The 21,065-nt window shown below is 38.9% G+C and overlaps 1 protein-coding gene across 1 annotated transcript in view; it reads left to right on the top strand.

Annotated features, from left to right (window-relative positions):
* Positions 1–482: 482 nt before the first annotated feature.
* The window catches only part of GLP1R (glucagon like peptide 1 receptor), a 98,522-nt gene continuing 77,939 nt past the window's right edge, over positions 483–21,065 (top strand). Inside the window, exon 1 of the mRNA XM_070949862.1 lies at positions 483–563. Within this exon, the coding sequence (XP_070805963.1) occupies positions 483–563 (81 nt within the window). The remainder of the gene's footprint in view (positions 564–21,065) is intronic.

Genomic DNA, 21,065 nt, shown 5'->3' with positions numbered 1-21,065 from the left:
CTAGCATTTGAGAACAACAGCCCTGAACCTAGAAGGATGGCTTAACAAAAAAACCGAAAATACCCAACCGCTTCGAAGCGTAAGGTGCAGGGTTTCTTATTACTGTAGGTCGCCGAGCGCGCGGGAATGAATGAAAGGAAGAAGGAGGGAGCGGACAGTCGAGCGCGCGCGCGCGCGCACGTGGCGTGTACCTTCACGCCGGAGAGGGAAAGCGAGGGTGGGTCTCTCGCGGTTGCGCTTCGCTTTCTCCCAATCCAAAGGCATGACACCCCCCCACCCGCAGGGCGCGTACTCTGTTCTGGAAGCGATTGGCTGGGAAGCCGCGCTCCGACTGAATTGGGCTCCCGCTCCCCAGCCCCCCCCCATCGCCGAGCTTACAAATGCCGTCGAGCCTGCGCCGCAAAGTTCACTCAAAAAGTCCGCGGCGCGGGAACTAAGAGACTAAGGTCTCCCTGCGCGGCCAAGTTTTGCAAGGGCTAACAATGCCTTCGGCGCTTTCTGCTCCCTGGAAGAGTTTCACCTTGGCGTTGCTCCTCACTACGGGGGGAGCGCCCTCGAGCAAGGTGAGCAAGCGGAGGGGAATGGGAGAGAGGGGACCCTCCTTCCTCTGAGCCCGGGGGCTCGAGGCGGGGTATAGGGAAGGCATGACCGTTGCAAATCTCCTGCGGTTTCGGGTCTCCCGTTGGCTTATTTTGAGGAGGAAGGGAGGATTGGAGAGAAAAACGGAGCTCAACCCTTGCGAGGAGGGTGCCAAGTGGTGGAGTTGAAAGTCTTCCTCGGGTGGCTTCCCCTGTGCAAACTTCGGCATTGCCTCGCCTGATAATTCCCAGTTTTGCTCTTAAGATCTTCGAGGAAGAAACTCGGCTCGGCTAGCTGCCATTAGGCGATCTCTTTCCCCCTGCCGCCCCTCCCCCTTCATTAGTAAAAAGTAGGTAGCCAAGCTTAGAATAGAATAGAATAGAATTCTTTATTGGCCAAGTGTGATTGGACACACAAGGAATTTGTCTTTGGGTGTATATGTTCTCAGTGTACATAAGGAGACTAAAATACGTTCATCAAGAATAAAAAGATACAACACTTAGTGATAGTCAAGGTTACTAAGAAGCTATCAAATCATACTAAGAAACAAAAACAATATAAATTGAAAGATACAAGCAACATGGTTATAGTAATAAGTGGGAAGAGATTGATACTAGTAAGGGAGAGAAGAAGAATAGTAATAGTGTCTTAGTAAATTATTTGACACTGTTGTGGGAATTAGTTGTTAAGCAGTGATGGCATTCGGGGAAAAAACTGTCCTTGTGTCTAGTTGTTCTGGTGTGCAGTGCCCTATAGCTTCATTTTGAGGTAGAAGTTGAAACAATTTATGTCCAGGATGTGAGGGGTCTAGATATTTTCACAGCCCTCTTTTTGACTCATGCAGTATACAGATCCTCAATGGAAGACAGGTTGGTAGCAATTGTTGTTTTTTTTTTTTTAAAGGTTTGGGAGGATGATGTGGTAAATAGATGGTGGGATATCGTCATCTATTAAGTGTAAACATAGAACAAAGTTTTACATTAAAAATGAACAGCTTCCCCGGGTTTGCTTTTAAAAAGTTGGGCAAATATAAATTTGTTCAAATGCGGTTTCAGATTCTAGAAAGTACTAAAGATTGGAATAATGTGATTTTCCTAAGTACCAACTTCACTTTTTGGGGGATAGTGAAGAGGGGTGACCCTTGTTTTCAAATTAAATGGCTCCTCTGATGTTCTGATATTTCCTTAAGAGCCTCTTGAAGTGTTTTGTCCCAAGAATTATCTTCCTAAATATCAACCTTCCTGTTTCCATAAGGTTTCAAGTTATACATACGGTTTGGTGCTCTGGAGCTACTCTGGGTGTTTTCAGATAAGGTTTTCCATGTGCATTATCTGTTGCTAATAGCATTTGATAGTCTCCAGATGCTGCCTTCAATCTGTAACTCCCTATGATTTACCCTACTATTTCAGCTTTTTATTCCATGAAATATCCATCAGTGAGGAAGAGAGAGAATAATTATTCATTATTGCTGTTGTCTGTCTTAAAAGCCTTGAGTTGAAACACTTCTTCTCTGGCTTATCTGAAACCAGACCATTATTAGCCAGTAAATGAACATCACACAAGCATATGAACTTCTGTTTTCTTTTCCCTTTGTGTCATTTTTGTACAATTTTGTGTTTTTAGAAGGTTACTGGTGAATGGAACCAACTAAGGGTAGTCACTTTAATGTATGTGGGAATCCTTGATGCTCTCTGAGCTTGGTTGTTTTCTTGGAGACTTTTCATTACCAAACTAGATAACATCATCAGTGCTAGAAGAGAGGGGTTTGCTCTCATTTTATGTTCTGGTGGCTTGCTCTGCCAATAATGGCTTTGGTAGTTCTTTGAGGAACTCCACAGTTCAACTCTGAGTTACAAAGATACTCTTCTATTGGGATTTAAATGTGTTTCAGGATGAGGGGAAATTAGGCACTTGGCTTGTTAAGAAGTAGCTGATTTTAAAACAATGCTCAAAGATCATTTTAATTTCTGAGCATTACTTACCAACAGCATAGAGATCCAGTGGTTAGGGTATACAACTGTACATGATTCAAATGATGGACTAGATAACCCAGGTTCTGGTCCTCTTTTAGGCATGGAAGCCAACAGATCAGTCAGTGCCACAAGGTATCTGAAAAGCAAAAGCTCTCAGGCATTGATAACTTTTCATACTTTCATCATGAAAATTGAAGCAAATGTGCAAAATAGGCAATCCTGCAACTTGGTGTACAACAAACACTATGAATAACAACTTTGCAGCAGCATCTCTTACTGGGCTGTTGTCTGGGTTGTTACTTGTGGTCAGTTTACTAGGGGGGTTTGCTGTAGGGGTGTTTCTTATTTATAATTATTCTTTCTTCATATAATTCCAGCTTAAGTCAAACTTGACCTGAAGTTTGTTTCTAACATTATTTAAATTGGCATGAAGTGGTACAGCATAGAAATTCATGAATAATTGGGATGCAGTTCTTTTTTTAAAAGTATCACTTTTCTTAGCATTTTGATTGATACGGAACTAAGGGCTTAAAAATGCTAGGCTTTACATAGTTAAAATTATTTTTATTTATTGTTAAATTTTTATACTGTCTGACTCCCACTGATTTTATATATGTGTGTATTACATGTGGAGCATAATTCCAAGGCAATGGGCAAGTAAAAGTCTCATGTGATTGTAGGAGTTTTCCCTAGTTAAAATTTTGCAGAATAACCAAAGTTTTCTGTAAGTACTGTGGAGAAGGAGATTGAGGTCCAAGTTGTAACTCAGGCATCTGTTTTGTGCTTGGTGACTATTGCTTTTATCAAATCAAAATAGAAATGATGGTTCTATTATTTAAAGATGTACATTATATAGAAAAGAATTATGTCTATCATATTTTGTTTAAATATGAATAATGTTAACCTCAGCCAACTCATTTTCTAATAAAAAAACATGGTGAAACTAATTATAATAGAGAAGATTGTGAGAGAAGCTAAATTTTAAATAGAGCCAAAAAGGGTAGCATGCATTTCAGTTACTTGATCCAAAGTTAATCTTTATCTCTTCCGAAGTGTTACCTCTACACTGCAGTGTGAGCTAAATCAGAACATTAAAAGGCAATGCATGAACACAAAGCTGAATTGCTAGCCATGGAAAGCATTGAAAATAAATGATTTCTAAGAGCAAAAGAGGTTAAATGTCAGCAAAATATATGGTGTGCTTTGTTTTAGACATGTTTGCCATTTGTGCGTTAGAGAAGTATTTATAGAACTAGTGTTTTGTTCAGTACCTATCAGTAATGGTAAAAAACCTGAGTATTTTAAGGTATTGCCACTATACTTTTCTTCCCTTGTTCTATTAAAAATATAAATACAAGTAAGTATATAAGAAACTGGTCAGTATAAAACTAGGATACCTTCTGAACTTTTTGGGAACTGTCTGCAGACATTGGAGTTTGTTAGAAGTATTAAGAGTGGGGTTGTTTTGTGAATACAATATGAATTTAATACAGAGAGAGAATTAGAGAAAATAAAGACAGGATTTGGCTGCTGAATAATGGGGAAAAAAGTAGTGGTGAAATTCAATTTTTTTTACTACCAGTTCTGTGGCTTGGTGAGCATGGTTTGGTGGGTGTGGCAGGGGAAGGATACTGCAAAATCTCCATTCCCACCCCACTCCACAGGAAGGATACTGCAAAATCTCCATTCCCACCCCACTCTGGGACCAGTCAGAGGTAGTATTTGCCGTTTCTCCAAACTGCTCAAAATTTCCTCTACCAGTTCTCCAGAACCTGTCAGAACCTGCTGAATTTCACCCCTGGAAAAAAGGGAATGTGGTTTAGTACAACTTCTGCATCTATTAATGCAGGGAATTGCATTATTAAATGAGAAGGTAGAGAAAGATGCCACTGTTGACTAAGTGAGAGAATAAGGGCATTTTTATTGATAAAAACCAAATACTGTGAGGTTTTGGATGTGCAGAACAAAATGTAAAAAACTTGTCAAAACAATGTTCCATTTCTTTAGAAGAACAATCTCAAGGTACAGACTTCTTTGACAAGACAAACTCAAGAGTTGATGATGGATAAAGGAAGATTTAGGCAAACAGTGTTATAGCAGCCCAACTTAACTGCTGAATGAAAACAACTTGGAATGCCTTTTATTTTTCATCTGTATAATTATTTAGGGTGCAATGTTGTAACTAAGCTTTTTGACCAACCAACCTTTCTCTATTGGATTTTAGCAGTATCTTTTGGTAACATATCCTTGTACTTGATGCTATGAAAATATTTTTAAAAGGCTGCATCATTTTAGTGCATAAAAAGTACCAATATCAATTAGTTTGTTTGAAGACAGTAGTAGTAGTATAGCCTTGATTGTCATTGTACATCATATAGATGTACATATATACAATGAAATTACCAACAAAATTTCTAATGCCAAACTCCCTTGCATGTATTACCCCACACATTCCCTTAGCTTACTGAAAAGTAAGCCACATTTCGTTCAGTGAATCTCAGTTTGAGGTAACCATTAAAGGTAATAGTTGAAGAAAGGTAATCCATTTCTCCTATATTAGGTTTATTCTTACTTTTTGTTTTAGAAATATTTTAATAAACCTATATACCCCAAACTTTTTTTTTATTTCATGTACTACTGTGTTTTCCCAAAAATAAGACCCTGTCTTATATTTTTTGAACTTTGAAATAAGCTCTTGGCCTTATTTTTGGGAGGTCTTATTTTTTGGGAGCACGTGGAGCAAGACGGGGCTACAGCTCTGTCTCCCTAACCCTAACCAGAGGAAATGGTGGGAACCAGCTGCGCATGCCTTTAAATATTTTGGGGGAGGGCTTATTTTCTGGGAGGACTTATTTTAGTGCATGCGCTGAAAAGCCAGATTGGGTTTATTGTCAGGGGATGTCTTATTTTTGGGGAAACAGGGTAGTATGAAGTACAATGCTCACTTTTGTTTATTTAGAAAATATATATGGCTGCCCGTTTTAAATAACTCTGGATGGCTAGGAAGTATTTTCTTTTGCATGATCACATAATTATCTTTCTGAAGAAGTCTTAAACATATGTATTCCTGCTGCAATAATTACTCTGTTTAATCAATTCAAGTGAAAGATGGAGCACTACATAAAGTTCTTGTTTATTCCTACCTAATTCTATTTACATCATTATCCACAGCAGGTGGCAGCATCTAGCCTGCCTTGGTTGATCTAAAAAAAAAAAAAAAGTTAGTATCCGGATGACACACTATCCAGAAATCTCAGGATAACAGAGTAGATTCAGAAGTCAAACATCCCAGAAGGTAGCAAAGGCAAGCCACTTCATTATTTTTGTCAAGAAAATCGTATGAATGCTTAGCTAAGCCTGATGACAATGAATAGTCATCTTACCTTTAGTTTGTTTAGATCAGGGGTGTCAAAGTCGATTTCATTGAGGGCCACATCAGAGTTGTGTTTGGCCTTGGGGGGCAGGGTGGGTGTGGCTAGGGTGGGTGTGGCCAGTTTGATGTCACTCATGTCAGGGGCACCTGTGGTGGCCCAAGCACTCTGCCAGCAAAAAGAGGCTCCCGAGCTCCGTTTTCAGCTGTGACAGCTTCCTGCAACCCTCTGCCAGTGAAAATGAACTCTGTTTTCACTGGCAGAGGCACTGTGGGCCAGTCCTTCACTGTTTTCATGGCAGCCTCATGGGCCAGATCTAAGCAGCCCACAGGCTGGATTCACCCCGTGGGCCTTGAGTTTGACACTCCTGATTTAGACTTTGCCAGTGTTACATATGGTGGTCTTTGAGCATTTGACTCTCCACAGAAATATTTTAAGTGCTTAATTCTGATAGATTTCTTCTACTGAGAATTAAAGTAAATGCAATTTTTTGTTGCTTTAAAGTTTAAATCTGTTTGTCTTCCATGCAAGAGTTATCTGAAAATGCATGTAACAAAAGTTGGATCCTGAGCACAGTGCTATTCTTTACTAATTGTGGTCAATTTAGTGTGCAAAAAAACTATTTACCGGTAAATCTGAAGAAATCAATTTGTTAGCATCAAATATGTTGTAACTGACTGATGCATTTTCTTGGAACTAGCTATATTTCCAGGAGAACAGATTTTAATTGGGAGTTGGGTAAGCTTAGAGTGGTGAGATCAGCACAGAAAGGTAGATAATTTATAATGTGTATCACTCTGTTGATTAGTTCAACTGAAATAGCTGAGAGGCTCTTAATTATCAATAGGAAGACTCCTCCACCATTCTGAAAAAAACATTCCTTCTGGAGGGTGTTCTTGTATTTTTAAAAATTACTTGGGAGGAGAACTCTTGTATAGAACAAATGAAGGATATACACAAAACAGAAACAATACTTGTTTTGAACTCAAACTAAAATACTACTTTTCAGAAGTTCTGTTAACCCAGCCTGGGTCAATCATAATTTATGGAAACAAATTCAGGACAATGTTCCAGCCCTAGGAAATGGTGGGATTCAGAAGAAGCTCCTTACATTGCAAACAATTTAATAGTTCATGGTCAGCAAAGAAATACAGAAAATTCTCACTTTTTGCGGCATACTAGTAGTCATATAGATTGATACTTCCAAATCTGGTAGCAAAGTCCCAATCTTTTTGTTTGTGTGTGTGTGTTAGAAAAATCATTTGTGCTATGTGGAAAGATACTCTAATTGAAAGGAATGTGATGAATAAGAAATTCTGTATTTTTTCATCTCCCACATTTAGTACCACTATCCTCCTTCAAGGCAGGAGGTCATCCTTGTGGAAAAAATTACATTATTCCAGTTAGCCTGCATCTAAACTTTTAGCCTTGCAGGCAGAACCATGAACCTCTTCAAATCTGTATTTACACTATCTTTTCAGATTAGTTTTTATAAACCAATAAAAGATTTGCAAGATTCAGAGCTAAAGAAAGAAAAAAGCTGCTACCCAAGAGAGAGGCTTTAACCTCAGAAGTAGAAAATTTCTTCCTGTGTAGCTACTTTCATTTAAACGCTAAATGTAAACAACACTGGCATCATCAACACTCAGTGGCAAATAGCCTGGCTCCCGTCAGTGTTTGGGGGCAGGGAAGGAGGACTGTTATGTCTTCCTATTTCTTTAGAACACCTTTGTGAAGGTGTTGGGTGAAATCATCCAGTGGCATGGGATGAAGGAACAATACCATGCTACTGATGTTCTCTGATATATCTCTATGTAGGCTGACCAAATGATGCTGCTGAGGTTCTATCCAGTGTTTGGAGGTTAAGAAAGTCTATAGGAAAGAACAAGTTGTGACTCAACCCAGGAAAGAGCGAGTGGCTGTGGTTTTGAAACCACTCAGATCTTCAGGCTTTCCATCTCTATTTCTGAATAGGATAGCATCCTCCAGATAGAGCTGGTACACAATCTTGGATTCACTTTTCTTACTCAACCAAGTGGTAGCTATAGTTGGGAAGGCCTATTCACAAATCCATCTTCTGTATCATTTGGGCCCATTCCAGGATTGGAAGGTCCTGCATATGGTCACTCATGTCTTAGACTACTGCAGCTCTACTTGGGGCTGCCCTTATAGAGTATTCAGAAGCTGCAACTAGTTAGAATGCAACAATTTGTGACCTTCTGCTCTGTACTTGCAGTAGCTAGTTGTGTTCCAGGTGCAATTCAAGATGCTGATTGTCTCCTGTAAAGTCTTGCATAAGGGCAGGTGACTGCCTCAGATTTTGCTTATCCCAGAAATATAATAGGTTGTTTATGGGCATGATCTGGGTCCCTTCCTTAAGCAATGTTATCTAGTGGGACCCAGGAGATGTACCTTCTGTCACTGCCTAATTGAGTTGTATGGCTGTTGGATTTGAGTCTTTTGGGGGGCTGTGGCATTAGTGTTAGCATGCTTTTTTTTACATTTTAGGTTTCATATTATGGTTTTAATTTATTTTAGTTGCCCAGAAACACAGGATAGTGTGGGCAACCATATACATTATTGAAATACATTTTGCACATCTCCAGAATGAATTCATTGCCCTACAGAAGTTATGGCAAAGTTCATAGTTGGAATTGCTTCTATTATATCTTTAAAGGGTTGCATTTTGATACATAAAGATGTTAGTTAAGTGATATGTAAACATTGTGAATTGGCGTCTGTTTTCCAATGCAAGCCTCTGTATGGAAATATGGACAGCATTGCAGTACTCACGTATGGGTTCTGCTAATTTTATTTTCTGAAATTTTTAATAGAAAACTACTGTGTCAATATGGATGGTGATGATTGATAGTGGTCTTTAAATAAATAGAGTTGTCCAGAGCAAATTCATAATGTAAAATTAAACCTTCATTACTTTTATTGGCTACATTGTTTTTTTGCCTGTTGCATTTTAAGAATTTAAAAATGACATTGAATTCTCATTAAATTCCAAAATATTTTCCCAGAGAAGTGGAGAGTGTTAGTATACTACTATCATATCAGTTCTTTTGGTACAAAGTCCCAAGTTTAAGGAATGTGGGGTTTGTTTGTTTGTTTGTTTGTTTACAGACTTTCAGTTCTGTTGCTAGCCTATTTACTGTCTTTTCATCATTTGATAATATCTGGTTAGAGCTAGAGCTTTGTCTTAGCCCCGACCTGCACACTTTTTGCCGCGCCCTTAAGACCCTTCTGTTTCAGCAAGCCGGACTGGCCTAATATGAATTTTAAATGGGTGTATGTGTGTTTTAAATTGAGGGCCAAATTTTATATATCTGATTTTAATTGGTTTTAAATTTTATAAATTCATGTGTTTTAATATGGCTGTACACTGCCCTGAGTCCCTCGGGAGAAGGGTGGTATAGAAATTTAATAAAACCTAAACCTTACCTTGGTTCTTATTCTGAATTGTTTTGATTTGTTAACAAAGGCCTATATATTGGCTATATTTGCATCCTAAATAAAGCCATGTCATTGTATTAATTTCATATTGCCTTGTTCTTCTAGGAGTACTATTTCCATTGTAAGAGGTACTCCCTTGCATGCAAAATAAATTTCTCTACAAACCAACATACTGTCAAATGAAACACAGAGGTGTTTGCGGACTGCTTTGAGTCAATAAAATAGGATCAACTGTCAAAGAAAGGTATAGTCTCTTGGCTTTTTGGTTAAGTTCAAACACATGTATCAAGAAAAGGGAGGAAATAAAACTTCGCTCTCTCCAGATGTGCCTGGCACTTGCATTTGCAATATTTAAAAGTGAAATTGTATACATTTGAGGAAAAACTACATAAATGTCTAGGATAGTTCAACTTGAAAAATTACAGATCTTGTTCTAATCCTTCCTTTTTGTTGTTGAAATTTCTCTTAATCAGACAAGCATAAATGTTGCTTATATTTCATGTTTCTAGACTGCCCTTCTCGCTTGAGGGTGCTGGACGATGTACAAATGTTATTATTTAGCCACATATTTTGTTTAACTAAATGACTGTGGTAACTATCAGCTCTCCTCTTTATTATTGCCTGAATTGGAATGCTGACAACCGGTTGTTTCTGAACAAATCAGTATTAATATATTGCATCTGTCTGCAGTGCTTTTATGCCTTTTAACATTGGAAATAGAGTATTATAATAATGTGTTCCTCCAGAGAATATTAAAATTGCATTGTGCTGTTCTGAATTTCACATGGTTTAGAAAAAGTAGCTCAGTTAATGATTAACTTTGAGATTTGAAATACCCACAGGTTTAGGTTTAGGTTTAGGTTTATTAAATTTGTATACCGCCCTTCTCCCGAAGGACTCAGGGCGGTGAACAGCCAAGATTAAAATACATACAATATAAAAATTAAGATGAATTAAAACAGAATTAAATCAAATTGGCTTCCCAAAATTTAAAACCCTTTGCCCATAAAATAACCCATTAAAATTTTAAGCCAGCCCGGCTTGCTGAAATAGGAAGGTCTTCAAAGCTCGATGGAAAATACGGAGGTCTGGGATCAGTCGTATTCCTGGAGGTAACTCGTTCCAGAGGGCGGGTGCCCCCACAGAGAAGGCTCTTCCCCTGTCATCAGTCGACATTGCTTGGCCGATGGCACCCTGAGGAGACCCTCTCTGTGGGAGCGGATTGGCCGGTGGGAGGTTATCGGTGGCAGAAGGTGGTCTCGTAAATACCCGGGCCACAGACTTATGCCATATTTTTATGCTTCTTTTGTAGCATTGATATCACCTACAAATTAATATATGTATTATGCCTTGTAAGTTGCCCTGAGTCTCCGGAGAAGGGCGGCATATAAATCAAAATTTTTAAAAAATATGTATCTGAGTGTTACTGTCAGTTAGCAGGTGAAGCAAGACGCATATTATTTCCTTACTGAAGTAATGGATTGATGGCAAAAGATAAAAGAGGAATAACAAAATATTTGTCAAAGATATATTTATATACCAGTATAGCATGACTGTATCTCATTGGAAACATACTTTTTCCTGTTAATGACAAATGTGTTAAGGTAATCCATGTCAGAAAGAGAAATCACAGAATACCTACCTTTGAGAGAATGCCAATGAAAGCATATAATTCTGGTACAAATCAATGAAAAATAATAGTATATTCCATTATTTTTTAGCTTGCCACCTTTTGCTCATTTTATTAGTAAAGAAAGCATGTGTGATATTATGACTGCTTTGATTCATTAAATTACGTTCTCTTTAATTAAAGGATTTAAAGTACATAGTTTATTGTAAGCTGTATCTTGCAAATGATAGCTACTTCCTTCTGCTTCGTGTCTATGGAGCTTTTTCAAGCTGGACTTTCTGATTTTTCTTTGAAGACGTTTCACTTCTCATCCAAGAACCTGCTCTGACTCGATGGTGGGGAATGGAAGGATTTATACTCCTGGCAGACAGTTGGTCATTTGTATTCTTTTAGAGAGTCATTGAGGCCCCCTGGAGGTTTATCTGTATTGTTAGGTCACCATAATAATGCAAATGAACGTGGAGCCTTCTTGGAACTGCTGAAAGGACTGTGTTGTAGACTGGAAGTAGATCAGGGATGTCAAACTCAAGGCCCGCGGGCTGGATGCAGCCCACGGGATGCTTAAATCTGGCCCACAGGGCCAGCCTGGAAATAGCAAAGGATCAGCCCGCGGTACCTCTGGCAGCCAAAATGGAGCACGGGGGGGCATGTGTGGCCCCTGCATGGCCCATTTTCAGCCTGGATGGCCTCCTGCAGCACTTTGCTGACCAAAATGGCACCCCACATCTGTTTTGGCTGGCAGAGTGCTACAGGAGGCGGTCTAGGCTGAAAATGAACTGCATGGGGGCTGCATGTGGCCCCCCTGCACCCTGTTTAGGCCAGCAAAATGCTGCAGGAGGCCATCCAGGCCATCTCCCCCCCCCCCCCGGGCTGTTCCGTGGAGGAGAACTACAATGCTGATCCAACTTTCGAAGAAATCCAGTTTGAAACCCCTGAGATAGATGATGTTGTATCCCCCCCCCTCTGATGAGAGAGGGCTGTTCAGTTTTGACACAGATGGCCTCTTTGACCCCTCTTTCAAACCAGTGGTCCTCTCTGTCCAGAATGTGTATTTGCTGCCTTCAGAAGGGTGGCCTTTGTCTTTTAAATGCAGATGGACTTGCTGAATCTTGTCCTAATGGGTTTGTTCTCCTGTATTAATGCATGGCACAACATAAATGCATGGCACAACATAGGAGAACAAACCCATCAGGACAAGATTCAGCAGTCCATCTATATTTAAAAGACAAAGGTCACTCTTTTGAAGAGAGCAAAACCCACATTTTGGACAGAGAAGACTACTGGTTTGAAAGAGGGGTCAAAGAGACCATGTATGTCAAAATTGAACAGACCTCTCTCAACAGAGGGGGAGGGATACAATATCATCTATCTCCAGTCTAGAACTTTCTCCTTTCAACAGTTCCAAGAAGACTCCACACCATTTGCACTACTGAGGTGATCCTGATGACACAGATAAACCTCCAAGTGGCCTGAACAACTCTATAAATTAGAAAGTGGTAAGGACAGGGGAAAGAAGATGTACTTTTCTCATGCAATGCAGAAAATGCAGGCATTGCTGTGCCCGCATCACCAGTGTCTCATGTTGAGTGACCAAGCTAGCCTATTCATTAGCTGCACACCCAGAAACATGATGCTGCTAACCACCTCCACAGGTGAATCATTAATACATAGAGGTGTGTAGCTGTGCCTGCCTTTTCTGAAATCAACAAAGATCTCTTTAATTTTTCTTACGTTTAAAACGGGGCTGTTTTTTTACATCAATTTATCAAACCCTCTATTTCCTTGCCATAAGCACTGTCATTGTCATCTTGAATAAGACCCACTACTGTTGTATCATCTGCATCAGTGGTGGGTTGCTCCCGGTTCTGTCCGGTTCTTTAGAACTGATAGTAAAAGCGGCAGGAGGCTCCGCCCACCCACCTGGACATCATAATTGACGATCTGCGCATGTGCAGAAGCGCGCACGTGAGCATAGCAAGTGCACACATATGCTCCTGTTGCGAACCAGGAGTAAAGGTAAGTAGAACTCACCCTTGATCTGCATACTTCACAATATGGCTGGGGGCAAACCTAGCACAACAGTCATGGGTCAACATAATAAATACTGTCAAATGAGAAATCAATAAATTTCCACAATTTACTTCCAAGATGAGTACAAAATAAAGAGTTTGGTTAATATGAAACTATTTTAAGTAAAGAGGCAAACAAGAAATGAGCCAACTAAGCCAAGAAGATAGTAAACTGGAAGTAGAATTGCTTATAGTTTATTACCCTAATCAAATCAGGATATATTTGATATATCAGGTGAAGACCACCCGGAGGCTTCAGCTGGTACAGAATGCAGCCGCGCGGGTTGTTGCGGAAGAGACCCGATACTCCCATATTACACCTCTCCTGCGCAGCTTGCATTGGTTGCCGGTTGCCCTCCAGGTGAAAGCTCTTCATGGCTTAGGCCCAGGCTATTTGTCGGACCACCTGCAACCAGCGTCAACTTCCCATCGCCCGGTGCGCTCTCACAGAGAGGGCCTACTCAGGGTGCTGTTGGCTAGACAGTGTTGGCTGGCGACCCCCAGGGGTAGAGCTTTCTCTGTGAGTGCCCCCACCCTTTGGAATCAACTTCCCTTGGGGCTCCGGTTGGCCCCTGACCTTTGCACCTTCCGCCATGAATTGAAAACCTGGCTATTTATGTCCCCCAGCCTGGACTGATGGGGTAGTATATTTTAAAATTTTTAAAACTTTTCATATTTTTGTGTATATTTGTTGATTTTAACAGTTGCTTGGTCGATTGTTGTTGTGAGCCGCCCTGAGTCCTTGGAGATAGGGCGGCATACAAATTTTATAAATAAATAAAATAAAATAAAATAAAAATATACCATGTGCTGCAGGAGGAATTCACAGGATTTAAAGAGAACATGTGGGTGAACTGTGGATAGAATACCAGGAAGACAGGAAAGGAGTTCCTGCAGATTTTACTCTGCTGACTGTAGGGGGCTTGCTCATCTCCGTTCTGAGGCCATGAGCCCAATGAAGTTGTACCTGTTTATCTACTCACATTTGCATGCTTTCAAACTGCTAAGTGGGCAAGAGCTAGGCAAAGACGGAAGCTCACCTCATCACATGACACTTGGGTCTCAAACCCGGGCTGTCAGCCTAATGTCTTTACCCACTGAGCCATTGCGCCACCCTGTGTGCCAGAAGCCAGGTAAAAACATTCAGCTTAACCTTCTGTGGAGCCTGCATTAAAGACACTGGATTCTACCAAGCTTCACTCTCTAAAACCCGTTTGGATATAGATATAGAATCTTCCAAACAGCAGAGCAAGTACACACTTGATGAATGCCACTTCGACCCAGGATCTAATGAAAAAGAAAAGTAAACGAACAACCAGAGCTATAATCTTAATCTTTTTCTCTGGCATTCTAGAGCAAAGAATAGCATAGTCATAGGGTGATGAAGAAAATGCCTTCCTTACTGAAGATTCAGTGACTGATGGGTGTGTCCCCCAAGTCACAGTAATCCTTAAAATCAATAAGATCATTTACCAGATAGTATTTGGGAGATTAGATAGTTTTAGGACTCAAAAATAATTGACTTTATCATTTTATTTACAGTATTTGTATCTTGCCTTTATTATTTTTACAAATAACTCAAGGCAGAGAATATATCCAACACAATTTCCGTCTATTTTCCCACAACTCTGACAGGTGAGTTGGACCTAAGAGGGAGTAACTGGCCAAATGTCACCTAGCTGGCTTTTATGACTAGGATGAGACTAGAACTCACAGTCTCCTGTTTTCTAGCCCTTTTAAACTTCATTTACTCCACGAATGTCAAACTTGTGGCGTCACGTTGCCATCATGTGACATTTTGCAACATTTCCCCCCTTTCACAGAGCTGGGGTTGGCAGGGCCTGTGCATGATGCATACGGCCCATGAGCCGCCAGTTTGACACCCCTGATTTACTCTATACTGTAATTCTATCTTGTTATCAGCTGAGTCCAAAGCTACCAATATCTACAATCTCCAAACCACTATTCAACATATATCCTCCCCACTTAAACAGTCATCAGAGGCTGAGATTAGTTTTCTGAACATGGAAGCATGCACTGGATGCTTTTGTCTCTTATTTCTGCCTGAAAGTTGCAGCTTTTCATTTGCTTGCTGTAGTCCAATCCACCTATTGCATAATAGATTCTTAATCCAAAATCTGCTTTTTGATGCTTCTGCCTTTTCCATTGAGATGGGTATCTCTCCATAAACACTGAAGAGTGGCTCTTAGCTATTGATAGACCATTATCTGTCATTAGCTCCCACTTGATAAAACATCAGTGACCATCTGAGTCTATTAACAGAAAATGAATGGTTAGATGTCACAAAAGTATGGGAATATTTGCATGTGCCTGCATTTTCTCTGGCTCCTGTTGTAGTCAAGGGCTTTAGCTATGAGAAGTAAATCAAACGTCAAAACTTCCTGGGCTGAACTGCCAGAAAATGCAAAAGAAAAGAATCTGATGAGTCATTCTCCTCTTCTGGGACCTCAGTGTTAGTTGTAGAAAACCTAGAACAGTAGTGCAATAGCTGTTGATTTCCATTTTCTACATCTTATAATATTTGAGTCAGGCTCTTAAGGACATTGCTTGTAGAAATCTATGTTATTAACACCTATCTGATAGTTGAAGCTTGGATAGTTGAAGCCTGAAGCCTGGATAAGGTGCCCTCCCCCCTCTAAGCATTTTAATTCTATTTTAATAGAAGCAAACATAACATACAGGAAACAGGAATAATAAAATATTTTGTCATAAACATTGGTGTTTGAATACATAATAATGTGTTAAATTATAGCTGTTGAAGAGAAAAAAGTTGGCAGATGTTTCTCAGATTTAATCACAGGCACACCTTTCTTTCAGTTCACCTGATAATACTGCTTCAATGCTACAACATAATCCGAACAGAAGAGAACAGAATAACAGAGTTGGAAGGGACCATGCAGGTACATCTAGCCTAAGTAGGAGACCCTATACCAGGGGTGTCAAACTCAAGGCCCGGGGGCTGGATATGGCTCACGGGGTGCTTAGATGTGGCCCGCGGGGCTGCTCTGGAAACAGCGAAGGACTGGCCTGCAGTGCCTCTGCTAGTGAAAACTGAGCTCGGAAGGGCTATGTGTGGCCCTCTCAAGCTCCGTTTTCACTAGCAGAGGGTTGGAGGAAGCCATCACAGCTGAAATGGAGCTTGGGAGCCCGTTTTTACTGGCAGAGCGCTCAGGCCATCACAGGCACCCGGACATGAATGATGTTGAACTGGCCACGCGCCTGCAGGTCCCCAAGGTCAAACAACCCTGAGGCAGCTCTCAATGAAATCAAGTTTGACACCCCTGCCCTAGAGCATTTTTGACAGATGGCAGTCGAGTCTCTTTTTGAAAGCTTCAGTGATGAAGCTCCCACAACTTCTGAAGGCAAGCTGTTCTATTGGTTGATCAGCTATGTTTAACAGCATCTTTGAAGGATAGTGTACTATTTCACCATGCATAACAATCATTTCTAATAAGCATTTGTCAATTCTTTAAAATGTATTTTATTTTAAAATGCTAATTGCTACAGAAAAAGCTGTCTCTAATCATTTGCAGATTCAAATATGGGTCATTCACATTTGAACACTCTACTTTAAGGGAACCTTTCCTTCCTTCCTTCCTTCCTTCCTTCCTCCCTCCCTCCCTCCCTCCCTCCCTCCTCTTTTATCAAAGATTGCAGCTAGAGTGGCAAGATAAAGATTATGGTAAACTAGACTATACTGATTCCTTTTTTCCATTTATTTTATGTGTAAATGGGAAAACAAGCCTAGGGGAAGTTGGATTCATTTGAATATAGGGTTAAGGGTGCCTAAACATGCCTGGATACATAAACCACCAGCAAATCTTTGTCCTGGATAGTTTAAACATCTGGTTATTTAGATATACCTAAGCATTCTACCCACGTTTAACTTTATACAAAGGATTTTTCTTGATTTATTGGTCTTCTGAAGGGAGAAGCAGAGTAAGAAAATATGCGTACTTCCATCCATCTCATTCTCACAATGTTTTATTAAACCAAAATGTTTGTTGTTAAATATAAACAGTATTGCTTACATTTTCTGTCTTGATCTTTTCTGATGATCTTTTTATCTGCTGGTAGGTTTTATTGCTGCTTACTTTAGATTTGATTCAGTGGTAAAACATCTTCTTTGTGTGTTGCTCCATAATTTCTGAGACAAAATTTTATTATAAATCTAAATCATATAGTATTGTGACGGATTTATGTTGCATTTTAATTCTCTGCATCTGGTTTTATCTGCGGCATTACCTGAAAGCACCACTGCTATCTCTATATTTCCTACGGAAGTGCTGTTTCTAAATCCTGTCGCTCATGCTTAATAGTTCTTTCTTGATAGTAAGGGCAGAAATGCATTTACAAAAAGCAGCAATAATATGCACAGATTGGCTAGTTTCATTTGATTCTCTGTCCATGGAAGGAGTATAAATGAAATACAGGGTTGAGAAGTGGTTGCTATCTTGAGTGAAATAGAAAATAGAAATAGAAACTTTTGATCTGAGCATTAAGACCTAACTCTAAACTTCACAACTTGCTTTCCAGTTATGTATGTATGTATGTATGTATGTATGTATGTATGTATGTATGTATGTATTTAAGTATTAAGTAATTAAGTAATAAGTATAAGCATGGATTGGAGACGTAAAATAGATACAAATAGAAGAAACATTAGGACAGGGATGGTAGGCATGCTGGTGCTCTTATGCATGCCCCTTACAGACCTCTTAGGAATAGGGTGAGGTCAACAGTAGACAGTCTTAGGTTAAAATTTTGGGGGTTTGGGGATAAAACCACAGAGTCAGGTAGTGCATTCCAGGCATTGACCATTCTGTTGCTGAAGTCATATTTTCTGCAATTGAGTTTGGAGCTGTTCACTTTAAGTTTGTATCTATTGTGTGCTCGTGTATTGTTGTGGTTGAAGCAGAAGTAGTCATTGACAGGTAGGACGTTGTAGCAGATAATTTTATGAGCTACACTTAGGTCATATCGAAGGCAATGTAGTTTTTATCCTGCCTGCTCCTTTCTCTTTTAGGTTGTGAAACACAGTGATAAATCCAGATGAATATGAACAAGAATCTAGGTGTCCCTGTTCCTATTTCAGTACTTTCACAAGTACACTATGCTGGCTGTCAATGTCTTGATTACCCATGTTGGACTACACATTCATTCATTCATTCTTTGTTCCTTTTGTCTTGAGAAAAAGGAATTGTTCTATAATATTTGAGTGAGTGGGAATTAAAAAATAAGACAATGGTTAGAGGAAAAAGAGAAATAATAATAAAAGAGAAGCAAAACAGAAGAGACACTTTGGAAATAATGGATCTAAAATTGTTTTTCATGAATATGCTTAAATAACATGTGATAATACTGGATGTTCTTAGAATCTTCTTTTCCATGCCCATCTTGCACTATTAGAAGAACAAGTTTTTTCTCTTCTCTCCTTTTAAGTTACAGAACCAGGACATCTTTAAACAAATCCAGTACAATAAAAGTGGTTGTTAGATTACCTTCTACCATCTCCTTTAAAGTTAAGTGTTGTTAATGTAATTTATGATTACACTTCCGAGTTGCACAGACTGTGCTAAAAGAAAATTATGTACCAAGGTAACGCAGTTTCATGCCAAAATGTCTCAATTTTGAAGTGTGCCCATAGATTTATATCAAATATATAACATCAATGCATGTTGGTGGGAAAAGGCTAAGATAGCCACTAAAATCTTCACTACTAGAAATACTAAATAGTCCCAATTCAAGCTCAGTATCTTTCACTAACAGTTTGCCTTCCAACTATTGTTAGAACTATCAGGATTAAGGATTTAATAAAAGCATACAGCATCCATGTTTCTCAGAATTATAAGCTTTGTGCACAGTTGCCAAGTACTGCATTTACCACTGCATAAGCATCTATTCACAGTCACTTACTGTTTGCAAAGTTAATTAATATTCTCTGAAAATTGATAGTCACAGAAGTATAAGTATTTTAAGTTTATATATGTTTTTCTATACAAATTTCCCAAATTTGCTAAATTCCAAATATAGTAGATTAACTTCCAATATATTCCTTCATTGTGATAATTTACAATAACATAAGATATTGATCATTTGTAACATCAGTGGTTGGTCAAATATTTGTTTCACTTCTGTGTTATGTTTCTATTATGCATTTGTTTATAGAGTTGGTGTTTCTGTTTAGTGCTTTAGTATTGGTGTACTAAATGATTTGTCATTTGAAATTGGATTCAGTTTTGTTCGAGTCAGAAGGATTTTATTATATGACCAAAACACAATGGAGCAGATCAGTAATTTATTATTTCATGTGGAATGTTTTCAGAGATATAAAAACTTTCATGAGCAATCCATTAGAAAGTGATTTGAAAGAGTTTCAGGGGATATGGGGGACATGACCTCCTGAAAGTTGTGAGCAAATTTGAGAGGGACTGACTGCATGTTTCCTGAGCATGTAAAAAAGAACTTGTTCTACCTAGACAAACTGCCTGTCAGATTGGAGAAGCAAAATAGAGAAGAAAGCCTGAGGAAAGTCTTCCAGGACTCCCAAGTTTGTGTGAAGTCTCCTGGCATGTACATTCAAAGTTGAATTGCTGTCAGAACTGGTCTCTGTTTTGCTTGGACAAGCTGGCAGCTGCCTTGTTCAGGCAAAATAGAAGTGAGTTCCAACAAGGTTCCAATTTCCCATACCTAGACCCAATGTAGTCTTCATTTTTATGCTGGAGGGCTTAAACAAATGCACTTAGCATTTTAGATGACTCCACAGCAAAATTTGGGAACTTCCTATTAAGGTATCTTTTCAAGAAGATGGAATGTGTCTCTGTTGTCATTTTTCTATGAACTGGATAGTTTTGAACAGAAAGAGGTCTGTTGGCTTAAAGCTAACATTTTTCTTTTTATTATCTGTTAAATGACTCTTCCAGTTTTCCCAGCAGCTTGGCTATTGCTGAACTTTCTTTCTACCCAGTGGTGTATTGATAATGGCTATAAATGACATTGCTGTGCAAGTTAACTAGCCAGAAGGAAGATTCTAAAAGACTTAGCTGAAACATCAAAAATATGTATGCTTGTTGAATTAGCGCTTTGAAGAACGTTTCGATCCCATTTCCAGAATCTCATTTTCAAATTATTTATTTTAGATTAGGGGAGAAATTAATCCTAAATATCGGAAGTGGATAAAGAGAAAAAAGAATGAAAAGAGAAATGTGGAATGTGGAATACAAGAATTCATTTGTGACTACAGGAAGAAAAATAAGACAATGTGTTTCTTTAATAAAATGTAATTCTTTGTTCCTTGTTAAACTTTGTTTCTTTAGGACACAAAGCTTATTAAATTAATTTGGAAAAACCACTTAATCTATACTTTATATAGATTTTAATACATAAATAGTATATTTTATGCACCTACATAAGGGGCTTATCATGGAATTATGAAGTTAAATGGGACCATTTAGGCCATTGTGTCTAACATGTCATTCAGTGCAGAAACACAAATTATTATCTACTCTCCACTTTTCAGATCTGTGAAGAAGAGCCCACAATCTGTCTGAATAGCTGGTTCCATTAACCTACCTGAATATCTCTTATTCATAGGAAGGTTTCCTAACATTCATTTTGATCTTGCCCTCAGGTGATTCAAATCCATTATTTTGTATTCTTCTCTTTGAAACGATGGAGAATAGAATTGGCCATGTTCTGTGTGTCATGCTTTCAGATATTTAAAGAGTACATCATTTCTGCCTTAATTCTGTTTTCACAAAGCTGAACATTCTCAGTTCCTTCAATGTCTCTTCATTAGACTTTGTTTCTAGTCCTCTCATTTCCAAATCTCTTCTAATTTGTCTTTTGCCAGCAATTTATATCAGGAAATATCCTAGTTTGACCTGTACAGATTTGGGTAATATGATTGCTTCCTTTTTTGTTTATTTATTTATTAGTTTATAATATAATATATAATACAAAA

The sequence above is a fragment of the Pituophis catenifer genome, unplaced genomic scaffold (assembly GCF_029215685.1).
Source record: "Pituophis catenifer annectens isolate HBS135680 unplaced genomic scaffold, rPitCat1.0.hap2 SCAF_1, whole genome shotgun sequence".
Taxonomy (NCBI): domain Eukaryota; kingdom Metazoa; phylum Chordata; class Lepidosauria; order Squamata; family Colubridae; genus Pituophis; species Pituophis catenifer.
This window is presented reverse-complemented; position numbering and strand designations above follow the sequence as displayed.